The sequence below is a fragment of the Ixodes scapularis genome, unplaced genomic scaffold (assembly GCF_016920785.2).
Source record: "Ixodes scapularis isolate PalLabHiFi unplaced genomic scaffold, ASM1692078v2 PGA_scaffold2__306_contigs__length_199485367, whole genome shotgun sequence".
NCBI classification, from domain to species: domain Eukaryota; kingdom Metazoa; phylum Arthropoda; class Arachnida; order Ixodida; family Ixodidae; genus Ixodes; species Ixodes scapularis.
In genome coordinates this window covers 65,359,219-65,376,398 of record NW_024609857.1, presented here as the reverse complement: position 1 = coordinate 65,376,398, position 17,180 = coordinate 65,359,219, and the positions used below count along the sequence as shown (strand labels likewise).

At 40.7% G+C, this 17,180-nt stretch overlaps 1 protein-coding gene across 1 annotated transcript in view; it reads right to left on the bottom strand.

Moving 5' to 3' along the window:
- LOC115325758 overlaps nucleotides 1-17,180 on the bottom strand; it is a 51,579-nt gene that overhangs the window by 11,636 nt on the left and 22,763 nt on the right. The window contains exons 7-11 of the mRNA XM_029986474.3: nucleotides 14,693-14,804; nucleotides 7,502-7,677; nucleotides 6,216-6,323; nucleotides 5,625-5,693; nucleotides 1,425-1,596 (exon numbers count right to left, since the gene is read on the bottom strand). Of these exons, the coding sequence (XP_029842334.2) occupies nucleotides 1,425-1,596; nucleotides 5,625-5,693; nucleotides 6,216-6,323; nucleotides 7,502-7,677; nucleotides 14,693-14,804 (637 nt within the window). The remainder of the gene's footprint in view (nucleotides 1-1,424; nucleotides 1,597-5,624; nucleotides 5,694-6,215; nucleotides 6,324-7,501; nucleotides 7,678-14,692; nucleotides 14,805-17,180) is intronic.

Here is a 17,180-nt window from a genome sequence, read left to right as displayed (position 1 = left end):
ATTTTGTCAGAACAGTTCCTCAACATCCAAAAAAGAATGCCTGTTGACCAACCGTCACTCATCGTAGTCTTTGTCGTTTCCACCCGTTTAGGACAAGTTCTCATTCGCCCACAGAGCACAGGGTTCACCGCCACGGTCAAGTCCGCAGCCAGTTTTACGAGAATCACCCAGCAGTCGAGCACGCACATGCTATCCATAAGATGCATTCATACTGAGTAGAAGCGAAGCGTCACGGTGGCGAAACCCAAAGCACTGCCCACTAAGCGATGGAATGAGTTTTCTAACCGACACTCTCCCCTCTTGCGGGTGACAGGACGATTGGCGGGACAGCATTCTGAGAGATATGCGCTAGTTAATAGGGAAGCATGCAAACCCCAGAACAATTGTAAAGCGTGTTCTCCAAAAATGGTCCGTGTTTCTTTCACCGTAAAAATAAACTACGCATTACCGAACTTTCCGTTGCATAAATAAAGGTAACGCAAAAGACGAAGACAAGTAGAAGACACAGACACGGACAAGCGTCTTAGGGCTTGCCTTTTGCGCTTGTATTTTGTGCTAGATTTACGTATGTATTGTATAACCAACAAGCTTGTCATATGATCTTAGTATCCGCCCAATTGTACGGCTGTTTCCCAGACCAAGTTTTAGAACTGACCACTATATCACCCAGCAGTCCTAGGTGATTTCCTGAAACTTTCAATCGAGAAATAGGGCCCGTTTACCGTGGTTTGCGTCATTCAGGCCCATGCATTCCTTTTAAGGGATTCGCGTCGGCCACATTTTTCCCGAAGAAAAATTTCAAAAATCGCTTAAAGCTTCTTAATAAGATAACGGTTCATCATGAAACCTTAGCGTCGGATTTAGACCACTTGAGCTAAATTTGGGCGGAAAGTGAGCGTTCAGCGATGCGTAATTTGTTGCTCCGGTTAAACATAACCCTTCATTCCGATGACACATGGTAAATAAATTGCCGGCTATTTTCCTTGATTTTTCTTCTTCCATTTTCAATAAAATAAACAAGCATTAATACGGAACATCGTACACAAATAAAAAAAATACACTAAAGCCACCGACCTTGTTGTTATATTGCTGGTGTTTTGTTTGCTTCTTCCTCCGCCTGGCATCTTCACCAAAAGAGTGTCAGCCCCGTCACCTTCAGCGACTATATTCGCTATGAGCATTAATGATTCGGTCATGATACAATAATTTCAAACGGTTCAAGTAGCATCCCGTAATTTACAAAAATAACAATATAATTTTTTTTTTATAATCAAGGTCAAGACCAGTTTATTTTTGGGGTTAAGCAGACATCACCTGTGGTATTTCTTCGCTAGCTCCCAATATTTTTCTGTCCTGCCTATGCCGCTCTGTGCGGATATGTATTCACAAAGTAAGGTTCCACCGTAAACATTGTATATCCTTACCGGTCAATCGCAGCCTCAATTTCCTTGTGTCGTTCTTGTCGCTGCATGCAGTTAGAGCAAAGCCTTTTGTTTCCGTTAATTTATCCATGTTGGAGTTTACATTGTAAAAATAGAAGGAGAAGGTCTGTCCGATGTCATAATCTTTGTGCTTATCACTCTTTTTGTAGTACAGCTAAAAATGACAGACGAGTGTTCTTAAGAAAAGCGGAGAGCAATGTGGACCATGTCTGGCATGTTTATTTAAACAAGGCGCCAGAGTAAAAAAAATGTTGGTCAAAACTCGCAAAAGTACAGGTTGCAAACGCTCAGATACAAACGTGTGCTTTGCGGAGAGGCTTACCTTCTTGAGAGCCTCGCGTTACGAAAGCACTGAAGCAATTAAGGTCTTCAGCGAAACATCGGCGTTAAGGCTGAAACGCTCCAATAGATTTTTATTCTAGTTTGTATGTACTATGATTGAAGGGAATAAATAAGCGCAGGTAGTAAACCACCTTCATTCTGAATTATTACTGCGTGGCCACTAATTATGAAAACATGAGCTCATAGGACACAAAATGAAACAGACATAAACTTAGCACTAATGAGGATGTCCAGCATTTCTTAAGTTGTCTGTTTTTTTCAACTATTTGTGTTTACGATTCACTTCTAGAGGAGCACCATGACACGTAAGTCTTCACGTTTCACCGAGTAAATGTTTGCAAAAAAAAAAAAAGCACTCTCAAGAGATTTTTTTACAGCAATTAATGGCCCAGTATTTAATAAAGAACAGGTGCAGTTCAACCTACGCGGAGTTATGGAAGCTCGTGAAAATGGTTCAACAAAAACAATGTACAAAATCAAATTTCGTTCGTATTTGTATCAGAAGTTTCGGGTATTGACTAAACTCTAGATAACTTTTGGAGTTTGGAGGCTTCTTATTTCTCTGAACAGGCAGATTTTTACGCCAATAAAAAAGAAAAACAAAAACAGCGCTGCCCTACTATGATTATATAATTCTAGCTTTACCTTTGTTATTTTACAGAACAATAATTTAAGCAAATCGTCGTTGCTTGTTCTTTTTACAAAGAATTGTCAAATTGAAGCACAACTTTGGCTTGGCAGTTCTTAATCTCCTGTACAAGTGAATTAGCAGAGGATCGTATTAAAGGGGCACTAAAGTGATTTTGAAGTCCTGGTTTTACAGGTGCAACTCAATCTACGAGCACTAAGCAATTCTAAAAAAAATCAGAATTACATTCATGCGCGTCCGATTTGCACCTTAAAAAGTGATCAAAGTCTCCAACACTTAACATCGGCGCAGAACGACAGATGGCGCTGGTGAGCCTTGCTGAATATGGTTATGGTGCCTGGAACGCGTCTCCGACTGGTGTGTTTACCGGGTTCAAAAAAGTGGTCCCTCGATTTCCGCCTGATGACGTCATAGAAGTGTCATGTTGTCGCCTGTTGTGACCCTGGCGGCACCCCAACAGTTGTGGTATAAGTGGCAGACGCCTGTTCTGCTGCAGTTCGCTTTCCACTGTGACAGTTGACGGAAGCTGGAGCAGCCGGAAGTTAGGACGCCTAAAGGGACGCCGTGACGAAAGCGACACTCGCGTTCGCTCGTGCTTTTCGCCAGCATTTCTACGGCCAACCGCCAGGATCGCGACAGGCAACAGCATGACACTCGCGTCATTTGTTGCCACATTGGGACCACTTTTGATGTATGGGCGGGATAGGACGCTAAACACACCAGTCGAAGACGCGATCCAGGCACCATAATATGGTCGAACGGCGGACGGCGCGTGTCAGCTTCTCGCGAGCGATGGGTTCCCGCGTGGACGAGCGGACGACCAGTCCCGGTCGTCCACGCGGGAATTCAAAGCTCGCGAGTGGCTGACAAGCACCGTCCGTCGTTCGACCATATTCAGCAAGGTTCAGTAGCGCCATCTGCAGTTCTGCGCCAACGGCAAGTGTTGGGATCTTTGATCACTTTTTTAATACTCAAATCGGCCGCGCATGAATGTAGTTTCGGTATTTTTTACGATGATTGAACCTCGTAGATCAAATTATGACAAAAAAACGAGCATCTCAAAAGTACTTTTGTGCCCTTTTATGTTTCTTCCTCAGACTACGTATATATATATATATATATATATATATATATATCAGACAATGTCGCCCTCGATGGTTTAGGTTTTCTATGACGGATGTAGGTAAAAAAAAAATGTTTTGGGGCCTGGCAGGTCTTTCTTCAGTGTATTAAAAAACCTCAATAACTTCGTTTTCTATCACGCCAAGAAGTCTAAACAGACACTTACATTGGTAATAACATCTATTACATAAAAATATCCCTTACTTCTTTTATGCAATAAAATGAAAAGGCAATTCACCTTAATATACAATTAAAATAAACAAATAAATGTAGTTTTTTTAGGCGAAATCAGTTTTGGGGCATCTGGTTGATGTGAAGTCAACAATACCTGGTGCCACGATATATTGATCCATTATTAAAGTACTCACTCGTGTCGAGTTAAACGGTCAAACGAGGGAAAACTATAAAATAGGAAAACAAAACAGAAAACAGTGCGGCAACGATTAGAAGATCTCTGTGTTTTATATCGAGAAAAAAAATGACGGAAATGTCCTTTAGGAATGTGAATGTTCTTCAATTCTAGAATATCAAATTTATAAAAAAAAAATGGGTTGTGTGTATGTTTATACAGCCTAGAACTTGGTCTGCCTCCAAGGGCGACGAGTCTCCAGCTGTAGATGAGCAATTTAGCCAGTGCAGTACAACCGCTAGCCTGGGGACTTTAACATGCATCACGCAGCAGTGATACACGACCGCACGCCGGTCCGATGCTCATCCAGATTGAAACGGGCAGGGGTGGGGATTGAGCCCAGTATCCTGGGTTCTGCAGCGCGATCTTTCGCTCCACGTGCTCCGAGCTGGTGTGCGCTAGCCACTCGGCCACCAATTCCCCTCAAATTTATAAATTAATATAGGTTCCGTATGTTTCCTGTCTCTGGTGGTTCTAAATCCACCTTGAAATATAATAAAAAATAAGATCAGAAACTTATGATCTCTGGAATTGAGTTACGTGACTTTCATTAGATTGCTGACATCTGCAAGCTAATAAAAGGTGAGCCATTGTATTGTTCATTCTGATTGACCGTTCTTGCCTGCCAAAAATAAATACTGTGATACATGCGCAAGCATTCTTGCTTAATTAATCCATTTATAAACAAATCGCTGGTTTATTTTGACATTGGATTGTTATCTATATCGAAACGAGCTATTTATTTCAGCACATTAAGTATAAGAAATATATCATAGAAGGCAGTCTTCTTTCTATATAAATGCTTTCATCTATGTTATTCTGAGATTGTTGAGAATGATATGAACAATGTACCCCATTCTTACAGAGTTGCGTCACCTAATTGTTAGTTACTACATAGACATAATTAAATAACTACATGTTATTTTTTTTCTTCGTGTTTCTAGAGAAAGGCAAAATTATTTTTGCAAGCTGCTTTTCTTCATGAAACTGTCATTGTAAATGTGAACATACTCCTGAAAGAAATAAAAATCATTTGAGTCATGTTCTCTTCCGCAGTATGACTCTATTTGCACGTCAAACGTACAATATTTTTTTTTCTAGGTAGAAAGACATTGGCCCTGAGCGAATAAAATACACCGTAAAGGCTTGGTGCTTGATCCTCAAAGTGATTAAAGCTACCCTACTATAAAAACATTGCAAGTGTAAAACTGATTTTTTACTGTCAAAAGTTGCGTGCCTATTAGCCCCATATTTTATCTTTATAATGCCAAATTAATTTTTAAACACTCATTTCAAATTATTGCCTCAAACGTGATGAATAGTTCTATTAACGGTTAAAATTGACTTTTTGATACTAAGTAGTAGGCTAATATTGGTCCCTCCAAAAATCAGTCTGTCCCTGCATGAGCTCCTGATACATAGTGAATAGAGGTACTCACGGACAAGAACAAATATGATAGCGAATAAATTAGAGTAAAAGCGATTATTATCATACTAGAATATCTATCGCCGAAACATTCCAATTACTTCACAAAAAAAAAAGGACAACGTTCTTTTATAGGAACGCAGGGGGAACTGAAAAATATTTGTTTGACAAAGAAGTAAACGCGCAAATATCCGTGTAGTCACATTCTGGTATGCGTATACAAATACATCTCACCTCTTCAATAGCAATGTCAAGACTTACGAGTTGAGAAGAAATGGTTTTAGAGTCCCGAGTAAAAAATTCCTGGAGAAAAACAAGTTTTATTATGAAAGAACTAATTGATTCATTTTTGTTTTAAAATAACAATTGACTTCACATGCATGTTACATTCAAACGTGGAATATACACATGTCAAGTTTATGTATTTGTTCAAATTTGAAAGTGTGCCACAGTATATAAACTCAATATTGGTTTCGGCAAGGAAACTTAAATTGGCTTTAGTTGTCATGTTTCAATTCTATCACGGGTAATTCAAAGACCTGCTGAACGATCTTCTTTAAAGAATCGGCAAATTATCTCGTGACGTTGACTCTGCGCATGCGTCGTTTTGCTGATTCTTTAAAAAATTAAGTCAGGAGGGCTTTCAATTATCCGTGGGGGGAAAATGCATCGACAGGGGCAGTAAATAAATATAGGCGCCTAATTATTCATAAATTAATTATTGCATACATGAAGTTGAGGGCTTTTATTTGAGATTTCTTGAATATGCGCAAACAACTCAAATGTATTTCAATATCGTAACTATAATAATTGACCGTGTTTTACCTTATTAATAAAACACCACTGCCAGAGAGTCACGACGTATGTGGGGCCAGGGGGCCAATCGTCTCGTCTCATGCTCCACAAATGACACGGAATTCCTCCCTTGAAAGTCTAGGAAGAAATGAGGAGTTCAGAAAAATACGACTACATCAAATACTGCTCAAAAAATGATATAAACCAACCAAGGTAGCAACAATTAAATTAGGTCTTTACGTTAACCTACTTCTGTTTTTGTTCGCTGCGGTGAGTCTTTAGTAATGCTGTGAACGCATTATCTTTCTGTGAGCAACATTGAACACTGCAAAGCAGAGTATGTCCAGAACATTTACCACAAAACAGGCTACAAAAGGGTCAACTCGACGTTGCACTACAATTGTTTACTCGAGAACACATAAGGAAAAGAAAACATACGATTTCTATATTTTTATGGGTTCTGTAACAGTCAATACGGGCAGACGAGACACGGACATCCCTAAATTTTCCAGAAAATATGGTAACGCCCGTATTATTGTGCTACAGCGCCTTCAAATATATGAGTTAAGTGGCGTTTGGAAAATTCTCATTAGGCCACATGATATGGACATGCATAGTGCGATTCATTTTATCAGCTCTTTTCACGGGCTAAAAGCACGGTTGAAAGGGGAAAAAACAGTGATATGAAGAAAGTATTATGAAAATGATTCTGGACTGCAAAATATATATTCGAGAAACGTTCTGCCGCCAACAACAAGTTGGCGATATTCACTTCCCGCTTTGAAATATGAACTTGGCTTTTATACTCGCTTTAATACTACGACCGCTTTTTTATTTCATTACTTTTCGGGAGACGGATTTGCTGGGCCTTCGTTCGTAATCGTTCTTACCCGCATCTTTATGCGCTTCCGTTCCGGCTGTCTCTTTCTGTTATTTTTCTCCATCTTTCTCTTTTTCTTTCTTTCTTTCTCTCCACTCCTGTCACTTCTCGGGGTTTCTCGTCGGGCCTTTCGGACCGACTAACTGCAGCACTTCGGTATATTAACCCAGCTTTTTGACGAAACACACCACGACTACCGCTAATTTTGTTTTCTTACACAGCACAAAAGGAAACAACCTGCATGATCACGCTGGCGTTATTGAAGGGTATAAGATAATAGTAGTAATCTTCTCAGCGCGTATCATTACATTGTAATCAGAGGGATTGAGTGCTGGTCTGATAACACTCGTAACTGCGCCATAGATTTAATGTACGCTTTAAAACAAGCACAGGTCCAAATCTATTCAGATGAAACGACCATCCAGAACAAACTTACAACTTTCGTGTAGTTCAGCCTCGCAACCTCGGTAGGCCCCATAAAAAATGTTTTCGTCGTCATGGACGACATGTCCGTTGGCTTGAGAATCATTTGCGGGTCAAATTCGAGGTCTTTTATTTTCATTGCCTCGCACACAAAACCTTCCTTAGAAATTTTGTAAACACGGTCATGAGCTGCAGAAAAAGAAAACATGTTTACTTTTGAGTCTGTATATTATGGACCTAAGACAAAACATGTTCCGGCTTTCTGCTACCCTCACCACTGAATACTACTATGGATCTTAGATTTGCGCAGTAACTCATAATAAAAAAAGCTAAGTGTGTGTATTTTCCTTTTTTCGATGGAAAAAAATATATGCTCCCTTTCGGTAAAAGTACTTTTTTAATGATCGTCTTTTGTGTGGTTAGTCTCTAACAAAAAGAGGTTATTGGTGCTTCCTCGCGCATTATAGTGAGTGAGTAAATAAAACAATGTAATGCGCTTTGATCAACGTTGATTCCATCTTCTTCGAACGTCGATCAGGACACTTTGTGGCACAAGTATCCGATGCAAAACTAAAAGATGTTTCCACAAAAACACACCCACACAAACACACACACACACACACACACACGCACACACTTCGCAGTCATTTCTGCCAGAGAGTTCAAGGCAAATATTATGAGCGCCTGGTGGCGCAACAATACACCAGTCGCCCGGGTGCCCACCTCAGCGGTACATTTGCGCCAGAGTGTCTTATTCTAAGCTCATGCAACCCGGTGCAAATATAAATCAGTTTTGCATAACGCCCTGTCCGTAAATCTCTCTGAAGCGCTGTAATGCAATCGAGCGGACCAATCCTGTTTCTCCAAAATTATAGTGCTTCTCCAAAATAAAAGTTTTCGATTCGTCTTCACCTTCAACTCCCCGAACAGAAATAAAAACAATTTCCTCACAACGCATCCTTATTTATATCACTCGACCTTCATAAAACTCGTATACTGGAAGTTTGTTTAACTGCATGTTGCCTAATATGTTCGGCACTAAATCGTTGCGAATAAGCACTGGTCGAATCCTGAGTTTTGTATATTTAGAAGACCAAGACTATCTAAGTAAAATATGAGTAAACTGTGTAGTTTCATGCATATAGCAGTCGTGATGTTGATCATAAGATAAAAGTAACGTGCTATTGCAATCTTCGAAGAATTCGCAAGGCGAATAAATAACATATATTATGAAGTCTGCGTTCAAGTCATAGTGTATAGTAAACGTTCGAGGAGTTCCCGGCTATTGAAACAGAGTTGCCTCCTCTAGAAACCAAAACCTTCGCCTACGCAAAATAGCAAATATAACTGGAGCTCACAAAAATAAGGTGAAAATACCAAGCATTGCAAGTATTTATCACCACTGCCACTGCACTTATATATCTTCCAAACGGCAGTCTAAAACGAAGCGATTTACAGCGCACGTCCCCGGTTTTAGAGTGTATTTGAGTGTTGCCCGACTGCGCCGGACTGTGGGTTTCCTCGTGCGTGAGCTGTAGCAGCCTGAGTAGGCGCGATTGTGGGCGCTGGTGGCGGCTGAATTGCCGCTTTTTATTTTTGCTTTTGCGTTCCAAGGCGTACAGAATTTCTCCAGGTTAGTATGAAAGCATTTTAGAATTTTTGGGAACAAAAACAAAGAAAGAAACGCTATCTTTGGTGTGTCCGTGCGCGACCGAACAAATGCAACTGGAGTGTTTGGTTCATTTTATGTTGATTTTTACGGCACGATATACTCAGCCGTGTCAATCTACAAAGGTCTTCACTGTCGAAAATATTTTGTCACGCAGGACAGTCGAACTGCGAATCCCGGAGAAAAGCTCACCGGAGAAAAGCTCACCGGAGAAAAGCTCACCGGAGATACGCTCACCGGAGAAAAGCTCACCGCAAAACCGGCGGATGCGGAGAAAAGCTCACCGGCCATTGAGCGTATGCGGAGAAAATTTGATCACCGATATTTTTTCTTCTTTTTATATGGAGGCTGTTGGATCGAGCATAACATATATCAATTTATTATCATTAAAATTCGTAAGCTTTGTAAAAAATAAAATGTCCTCTTTTGTAATCTTTGTTAAGCTTATTGGGTATATTGCTCCCAAATTAATAATTGCGGGAGAGTATATTTTGTGGCTTACTCTTTATGCAACGAAAGCCTAAATAAAATCTTTATGAACTTGAAAAACAGAAAAAAGTTTAAAAAAAAAAAAGTAAACGTAATGATGACCGCCTGAAACCTAAAAATCAAAGGTGTAAATGCCGAAAATCCAAAAGTGCACGCGCAACAACGCGGTGCCTGAAATTCTCTTTGAAGCTTTTGTTAAGATTTGAAAACAGGATAAAACAGTCAATAGGATATCGAGGCTTCTTTTTTTCCACGGACATGCACGCTTTCAAGCCGTTCGACCTTCCACGGACTTGCCCGCTTTCTAGCCGTTCGTGCTGCATGGTGTTTCCACACGTTCCCTTTGTGTGTGATAGCGCCTTCTACGGTGAGCCACCCATGACCCTCAGAGCTGCACACTGTCACCGTTGTTACTCGTGAGCTATATAAGAGCTAGTCTTTTGTAACGTATAGGTAGCGAATTGGGCGAGCTGGTAAACGTTATACATGATGAAAACCGCTCAAACGACGACGACGGGGTGAAGACAACAAACACGACACGACGAAGCTGTTCTCGCAACTAAAGTTTTGTTAGTGAAATTGACTGAAAGTAAACAGCGTAGCCGACACTGATGACATCAAAAAACATCTACTTATCTATTAGGTGCTACACAACGAATCCCGGAGAAAAGATCACCGGAGAAAAGCTCATCGGAGAAAAGCTCACCGGAGATAAGCTCACTGGAGAAAAGCTCACCGCAAAACCGGCGGATGCGGAGAAAAGCTCACCGGCCATTGAGCGTATGCGCAGAAAAGCTCACCGATATTTTTTCTTCTTTTTATATGGAGGCCGTTGGATCGTGCGTAACATATATCAATTTATTATCATTAAAATTCGTCAGCTTTGTAAAAAATAAAATGTCCTCTTTTGTAATATTTGTTAAGCTTAATGGGTATATATTGCTTCCAAATTAATAATTGCGGGCCAGTGTTTTTTGTAGCTTACTCTCTAGGCAACGAAAACCTAACTAAAATCTTTATGAACTTGACGAACAGGAAAAAGTTAAAAAAACGCAATGATGACTGCCTAAAACCTAAAAATCAAAGGTGTAAATGCCGAAAATTCAAAAGTGCACGCGCAACACCGCGGTGCCTGAAATTCTCTTTGAAGCTTTTGTTAACATTTGAAAACAGGATAAAATAGGGTGCCTTCATGTGCGCTCTGCTTAGGGTGGTGGCACCTCGCCATTTTGTCACACACGTTTATTTTTATTTTTTGTTCAGAAGCGCGTGAAAGAGCGTGTCCCTGCACGCGCTTGTGGCGCTGACTGTGCTATGGCGGCATTTTGTTTTCGTCGAATCCTTTGTGTTTTCCCCGTGAGCGCGTGCTGTCGGCATGTGGTACTACAAAGGGTGGCATCACCCTAAACAGAAGGTCATTGAGGCACCCTAGGATAAAACAGTCAATAGGATATCGAGGCTTCTTTCTTCCACGGACACGCACGCTTTCTAACCGTTCGTGCTGGTGTTTCCGCACGTTCCCTTTGTGTGATAGTGTCCTTCTACGGTGCGCCAGCCATGACCTTCAGAGCTGCACAGTGTCTCCTTTGTTATTCGTGAGCTATATAAGAACTAGTCATTTGTAAGGTAGGTAGCGAATTGGGCGAGTTGGTAAACGTTATACATGATGAAAACCGCTCAAACGACGACGACGGAGTGAAGACAACAAACACGACACGACGAAGCTGTTCTCGCAACTAAAGTTTTGTTAGGGAAATAAATTAACAGAAAGAAACCAGCGTAGCCGACACTGATTACATTAACAAACATCTACTTATCTATTAGGCACTACACAATATTTGGACCTCAAGCTATTCACCACACCGCTATTCATATTGGCTCGCAAAAAACAAACCTCTTTATCTGATGACAGAGGTACCGACGGCGCACCCTCAGCTGTCAATAAATTGTTGTCTTTTTTCCCGGTGTACGATGTTCTGATTTTATACTTGCGGCTTCATTAATTTACAGAATGGGTGATTACTAATTTCTCAGGAATTAGTAAATATGCCCAATGAACCTCAAGAATATTACAAAAGCGAGGATATATTTTTAATGAAGTGACGAATGCGAATTGTGTTAAATTGCAACGTTTTACGCAGAATCAAGCTAAGCTAAAAAAATATCGGTGAGCTTTTCTCCGCATCTGCCGGTTTTGCGGTGAGCTTTTCTCTGGTGAGCTTATCTCCGGTGAGCTTTTCTCCGGTGAGCTTTTCTCCGGTGAGCTTATCTCCGGTGAGCTTTTCTCCGGTGAGCTTTTCTCCGGTGAGCTTTTCTCCGCCGCCCCTACACAACATTTGGACCTCAAGCGATTCACACAGAGCTATTCATATTAGCTCGCAAAAAACAAACCTCTTTATCTGACAGAGCTACCGACGGTGCACCCTCAGCTGTCAATAAATTGTTGCCTTTTTTACCGATGTACGATGTTCTGACTTTATACTTGCGGCTTCAATAATTTACAAAATGGGTGATTACTAATTTCTGAGGAAATTGTAAATATGCCCAATGAACCTCAAGACGCAGAATCAAGCTAAGCTAAAAAAATATCGGTGAGCTTTTCTCCGCATCTGCCGGTTTTGCGGTGAGCTTTTCTCCGGTGAGCTTATCTCCGGTGAGCTTTCCTCCGGTGAGCTTTTCTCCGGTGAGCTTTTCTCCGGTGAGCTTCTCTCCGCCGCCCTCGAACTGCATGGGTATTTCCCGCTTACATGAAATTCAACGAGTCTCATCAATCGAACAAATATATACGTACCCCACAATGCCGCGTTATCCGAACAGAATATAAGAAAGGTCTCAAATAGCACAGCATTTCTAATGTGCACTGTCGACGATAGTCACTTCACAACGATTGGACTGAATCCGGTTTGTTTTAGGGCACGTTTTGAAAAGCGCTGCTTCGTTACACAGCACCGAATCAAATGGACGAACGTATCTATTCCGTACCGATAACCCGGACCTGGTCCTTTCAGATATTTTTCGCAAAGGCCAGGAACATAATCCAGAAAGGCTTTTCAGGGATTATCTCAACGGAAACAATCCTCAAAGGACGTCGAACGGCCCACGTTCGACGTTCGCTGCTTGTGTTCGCTCCCTTTGTTTCCTGCGAAGATGGGTTCGTTTCCTGCGTTCCCTGGCTCTCACAGTGCAAGATAACACAGACAGGGTGAGCATTCTGAACAGGCAAAGGAAATAAAATCTTTAAAGATGAGCAGGCGAACTCAAAATGCACAACGCAGCTGGGAAGTCGCGCTGACCGGGTTTCCTTTCTACAGCTCGGAGGGGTAGCGAAAATTTCTGGCTCATAGGGGTCGCTGGAGTCGCAAAATGGCGGCGGCCAGAGAGCATTCCAGCGAGCGGTTTCAGGGCGGCACACATTTTTTTTTTTTTTGACCGCAGTATCCTTTTCACTTATCCGGGAAGTTCAGCAGGTTCGGCGGAGAAAACAAGAAAGAGGGCACGTGCAGACGACAAATCGGGAGGTTGCCGTTCTCCATATTTGGGCTGTACCGGCGGGCTGTACCGAACATAGAACTCTCGCTCGCGGCTGCCGTTGTCAATTGATTCACGTACCTAGGATATTCATGGCTACTTCAAAATCAGCCTATACCGCTGTGTTGTTTTATTTCAGTAAATAATCAGTTAGCGTATCTTTGTTCTGTCGCTTCAATAGCAGTGCATGTAGTCAACAGGCAGTACTTATACCCTCAACCACTGCGTTTAATGCGTCAGGAGGGCACGTTTCTTTTTAATATTCCAGACTTTCACTCATTGTCGCTAAAGGCCTACACCAGTACGAACTTTGTATAGTAAAGAAAAAAAAAGCTACAGCAACCCGATTTACATTTCGCCGGATAGGACAGAGCGGCCACTCTAACACAGCTTCCACATTACTTTTTTTTTTTTATTTGCACGGCAGGTAACAAAGAAAATGGACCCAATTCGTTTTTTTTTTTTATAGGTCATAGGCATTACGCGATAACCTGCATATTGAAATCCGCGCATCTGCGCTTGAAACTTACAAAATGACGCGATCGTAAAGTTAAACCGAGATTGAACGCCAGCCAGACGTCCTGTGCAGCCCACTTGGCGAAGCTGACGACGCGCGAGGTGAGAAGAGGAGGGAATTTTTCTCTCTCCGCTCTTTCTACTTGAATGGTCTAGAGCTTTGGTAAATCTTTACTCCTAGTGGTTTCTTAACACTATAACCGTTTTGTTCACACAAGAAAATGCTAAGCGCGCGAGCTCATCATGAAAAGCGTGTATAAAAATCATATCACTCCTTTCATCGCAATAAGCGTCTCGTGAGATTTCGCAAAACTTGAATAAAACAAGATCAACACATTAAGTAAAATGGGTGCTTTAATCGGGTAATTGCTAGCTTAAAAAATCTATATCGAGAAATATAAAATATTTTTTTGGTATTCCAACATATACCTTGATTACATTAGAATATCGTTTTTTGGTGCAGCACCCTGTCCATTGATAAGTTTGATAAGTTATTTTTTTACCTTCGTTATTTCGTTTATTTTTTATCCCTTCAGGTAAAATGCACTTCAAACAACTCCTACTGTAAATGATTGCATGTTGTTAAATTATTAACCCCGAATCTTAAAATACTGCTGTCCGAATGAAAAATTCTTAGGGTATTATTCTAATTATACATCTAAACTAAACGCTTTTTTTTTTTGCACAGAAGCACGATTACGCGGTTGTATTAAAAAAAAAACTACAGTGTTAATTCGACTTGTTAGAGCTTCATTTCCGTAATTCAGTGGTTATAGAGACTATGGTTATAATACGTGGGTCTTATTCTTACTTTGTAGACGTATTTGCGCAAGATTTAGTTCTTTATTAAGAGTCGAATCCCATATTTATTTTGAAGCAATTACAGTAAAGGAATATATACTAAGTATAATATTTTTCCCGCCCTTGTATCACCCGAGTGTTTTTTTGTTTTTTTTTTAATGTAAACATGTCTATTTGAAAAAAAACAGGGGGGTTACGTACCGCTGTTTTTAGTCGTCGTATTAACTACAATGACTGTGATTGGCTCCGCATCCTTGGAAAGCCAGGGAGTGTAATCCAATCTGGAGATGCGTTTATTCACATCGAGCCATCCCTAGAAGAAGATGGAGGAGCATATACAGTTCCCCGACATGATAAACTGAAAAAAAAACTATTTTACCTAAAGGTACTCAAACCAAAAATATTTAAGAACCAGAAGTTAGAAAGTCAGAACTCAATTAAAATTTTAGAAATACAAAAAAAAAAAAGCATCGGCAATTTCAGACGCTATATGCATTTTTCGTTTTCCTTTCTTTCTGAATCACGTGGGTTCCGTATCTGGTATAAGGGACGAAAAAATATTACAATATTTTAACCTGGAATACGCGGGAAACTATAGACAAGGCAAAACAAGAATGTTTGAAAATCACAGGTTTTTTTGGTTTTTTTTTTGTGAACAACATCCAGCGGCGTGGAGATATCAAAGCGACGTTTTAGCGCATACCAGAAGCGACGACATTCAAAGATTGCTGCGACCTCGTGGAAGAGGTATATACCAGAAGCGCGGTATTTCACTTCACTATAAGTCCGACCGTCTAGTCGACACTACGGTTTGATCTAGTCAATCAAGCGGCTTCAAAAGTGCGTCGTCACGGCGCTCGTCGTTTTTGCGCGTTTGCTAACCTCGTGTAAACACATCGCGCATAGTGAATCCCCCATGATCCTATGCTTTCGTTTTTGTGCGTGATTGCTTTAGCCGGGGATAGCAATCCCAGAAAGACTATGAGCGCCATGACGATGAACTTTTGGCGCGGCTTGACTGGTTCCATCGAATAGTTGCGTCGTGAAATTAGTCGAAAGGTAAAGCTGAAGAGAAGTTCCGACTGAATATGCAGCCAGCGTTGTAATACCCAGCATGATGAATGCGTGTAAAAGGTTATGTACAATGTCGCGTCTCTACTATATTTATAGGTGCAAAAGATTTTCCGACCACGTCTTTCGCGCCTTGGCGTGTTGTAATACATTTCAGTGAACTATTATAAAACCACTGCAACAAACAGTTAAAAAAAATTCCTATATTTCTTTGATGTCTCTTTCGTCTCATCTGCCTCTTTCCTGGAGGAGTAATATTGGTCGCTATTGCACTCTCTAATAAAAAAATAAAAAAAAGGTTTCTTTTTTTCTTTTCTTTTATGAGCTGGACGCTCCTCACAGGCCACTTCGAGACGACACGTTGAGGGTGACGCTACGTGAGTGCTGAGGCAGACCTAAAATAAAGGTAATACAGCTGTTCTCCGCTTTTTATACATCCAGGGAAACAAATTGAGTATCTATCAATCGCACGGCAGGCTGTCTTTTGACGAGAAACTTTCCCGGCTTCTAGAAAGTGTAACCACTGCACTTTTTTTCACAAAATAAACGAGGCATTGACATCTTGAATTTAAACTACCAGGAGTTCATTAAGTTCGGGGTGGAGACAAAAATGCAAGATGATTTGAAACGAGACTTAAGCCGTGCCAATTTCACTGTGATAATTTTCCCCTATTTTTTCATAAAAATATTTCCGGTGAAACTACTATCCGAAATTCTTTTTTATTACTGTGTGTCTGTAATTTGGTGCTGTTCATGTAGGCTTTTTTCGTTTTTCATCAAAAACATAAAGCAAATAAAAATGTATAACGAGCAAAATGCGGTGCTCTTCTACTCTAATCGGAAAAGCGGGTTTTCTTTTTTTTTTTTTCTTCTATGCTCTGCTTTTGTCATTTACGCGTGGTATCTTATGCAAGCATATCAGAATGCGAAGGAAACAAACATAAACTCGTATGTGTGTGCGCACGGGCACACAGACCGACAAATAGAGTGAATGAGAGAGACAACCACAGACCGATTTAATAGTAAACGTGAGGTTGATCTTACATCGGTCATTATAACTATATACGTTTTGTCTTACACGAGCGTGCCGCTTTTTTATGAAATTTTGTCACTGCCGTGCGCACCTTAAAAGTAAAAGAAAGAGTCACTGTCGTTAAACAACCCGCGAACCGTGCTCGAGTACAAAAAACACAATGTTACGTCGGTGAATTTTTTTTTTTTTTTTTTTTTGGGGGGGGGGGGGGGGGGGGGGTTGCTAAGAGATTTTAACGGTTTGTTTGGAATTGGCCTGAAAACTACTGGCAACAGTGGTACTGTGTGCACGAAGGTGATACAAAACAATCTGGCGGGAAGGAGCTCTTTCCTTGGGGTTTTCATAGAAACTACGGAGTTACTCTTATTTTGTTTTGCTGTAGTATTACAATAAATATATACAAATTTCACAATAACCTGACATATCAAGCGCCTTTTTTTTTTCTGGTATGCCGTGGTGTATATGAAGAAAATTGTTCCGGATTAAACAGCACTTTACAATAAAATTAAATTTACGGTGATTTTTTCTTTTACACTTTATTCAGCGATAGGTTGGATTAAAGAATCAATTTTTTTCTGTTTAAAA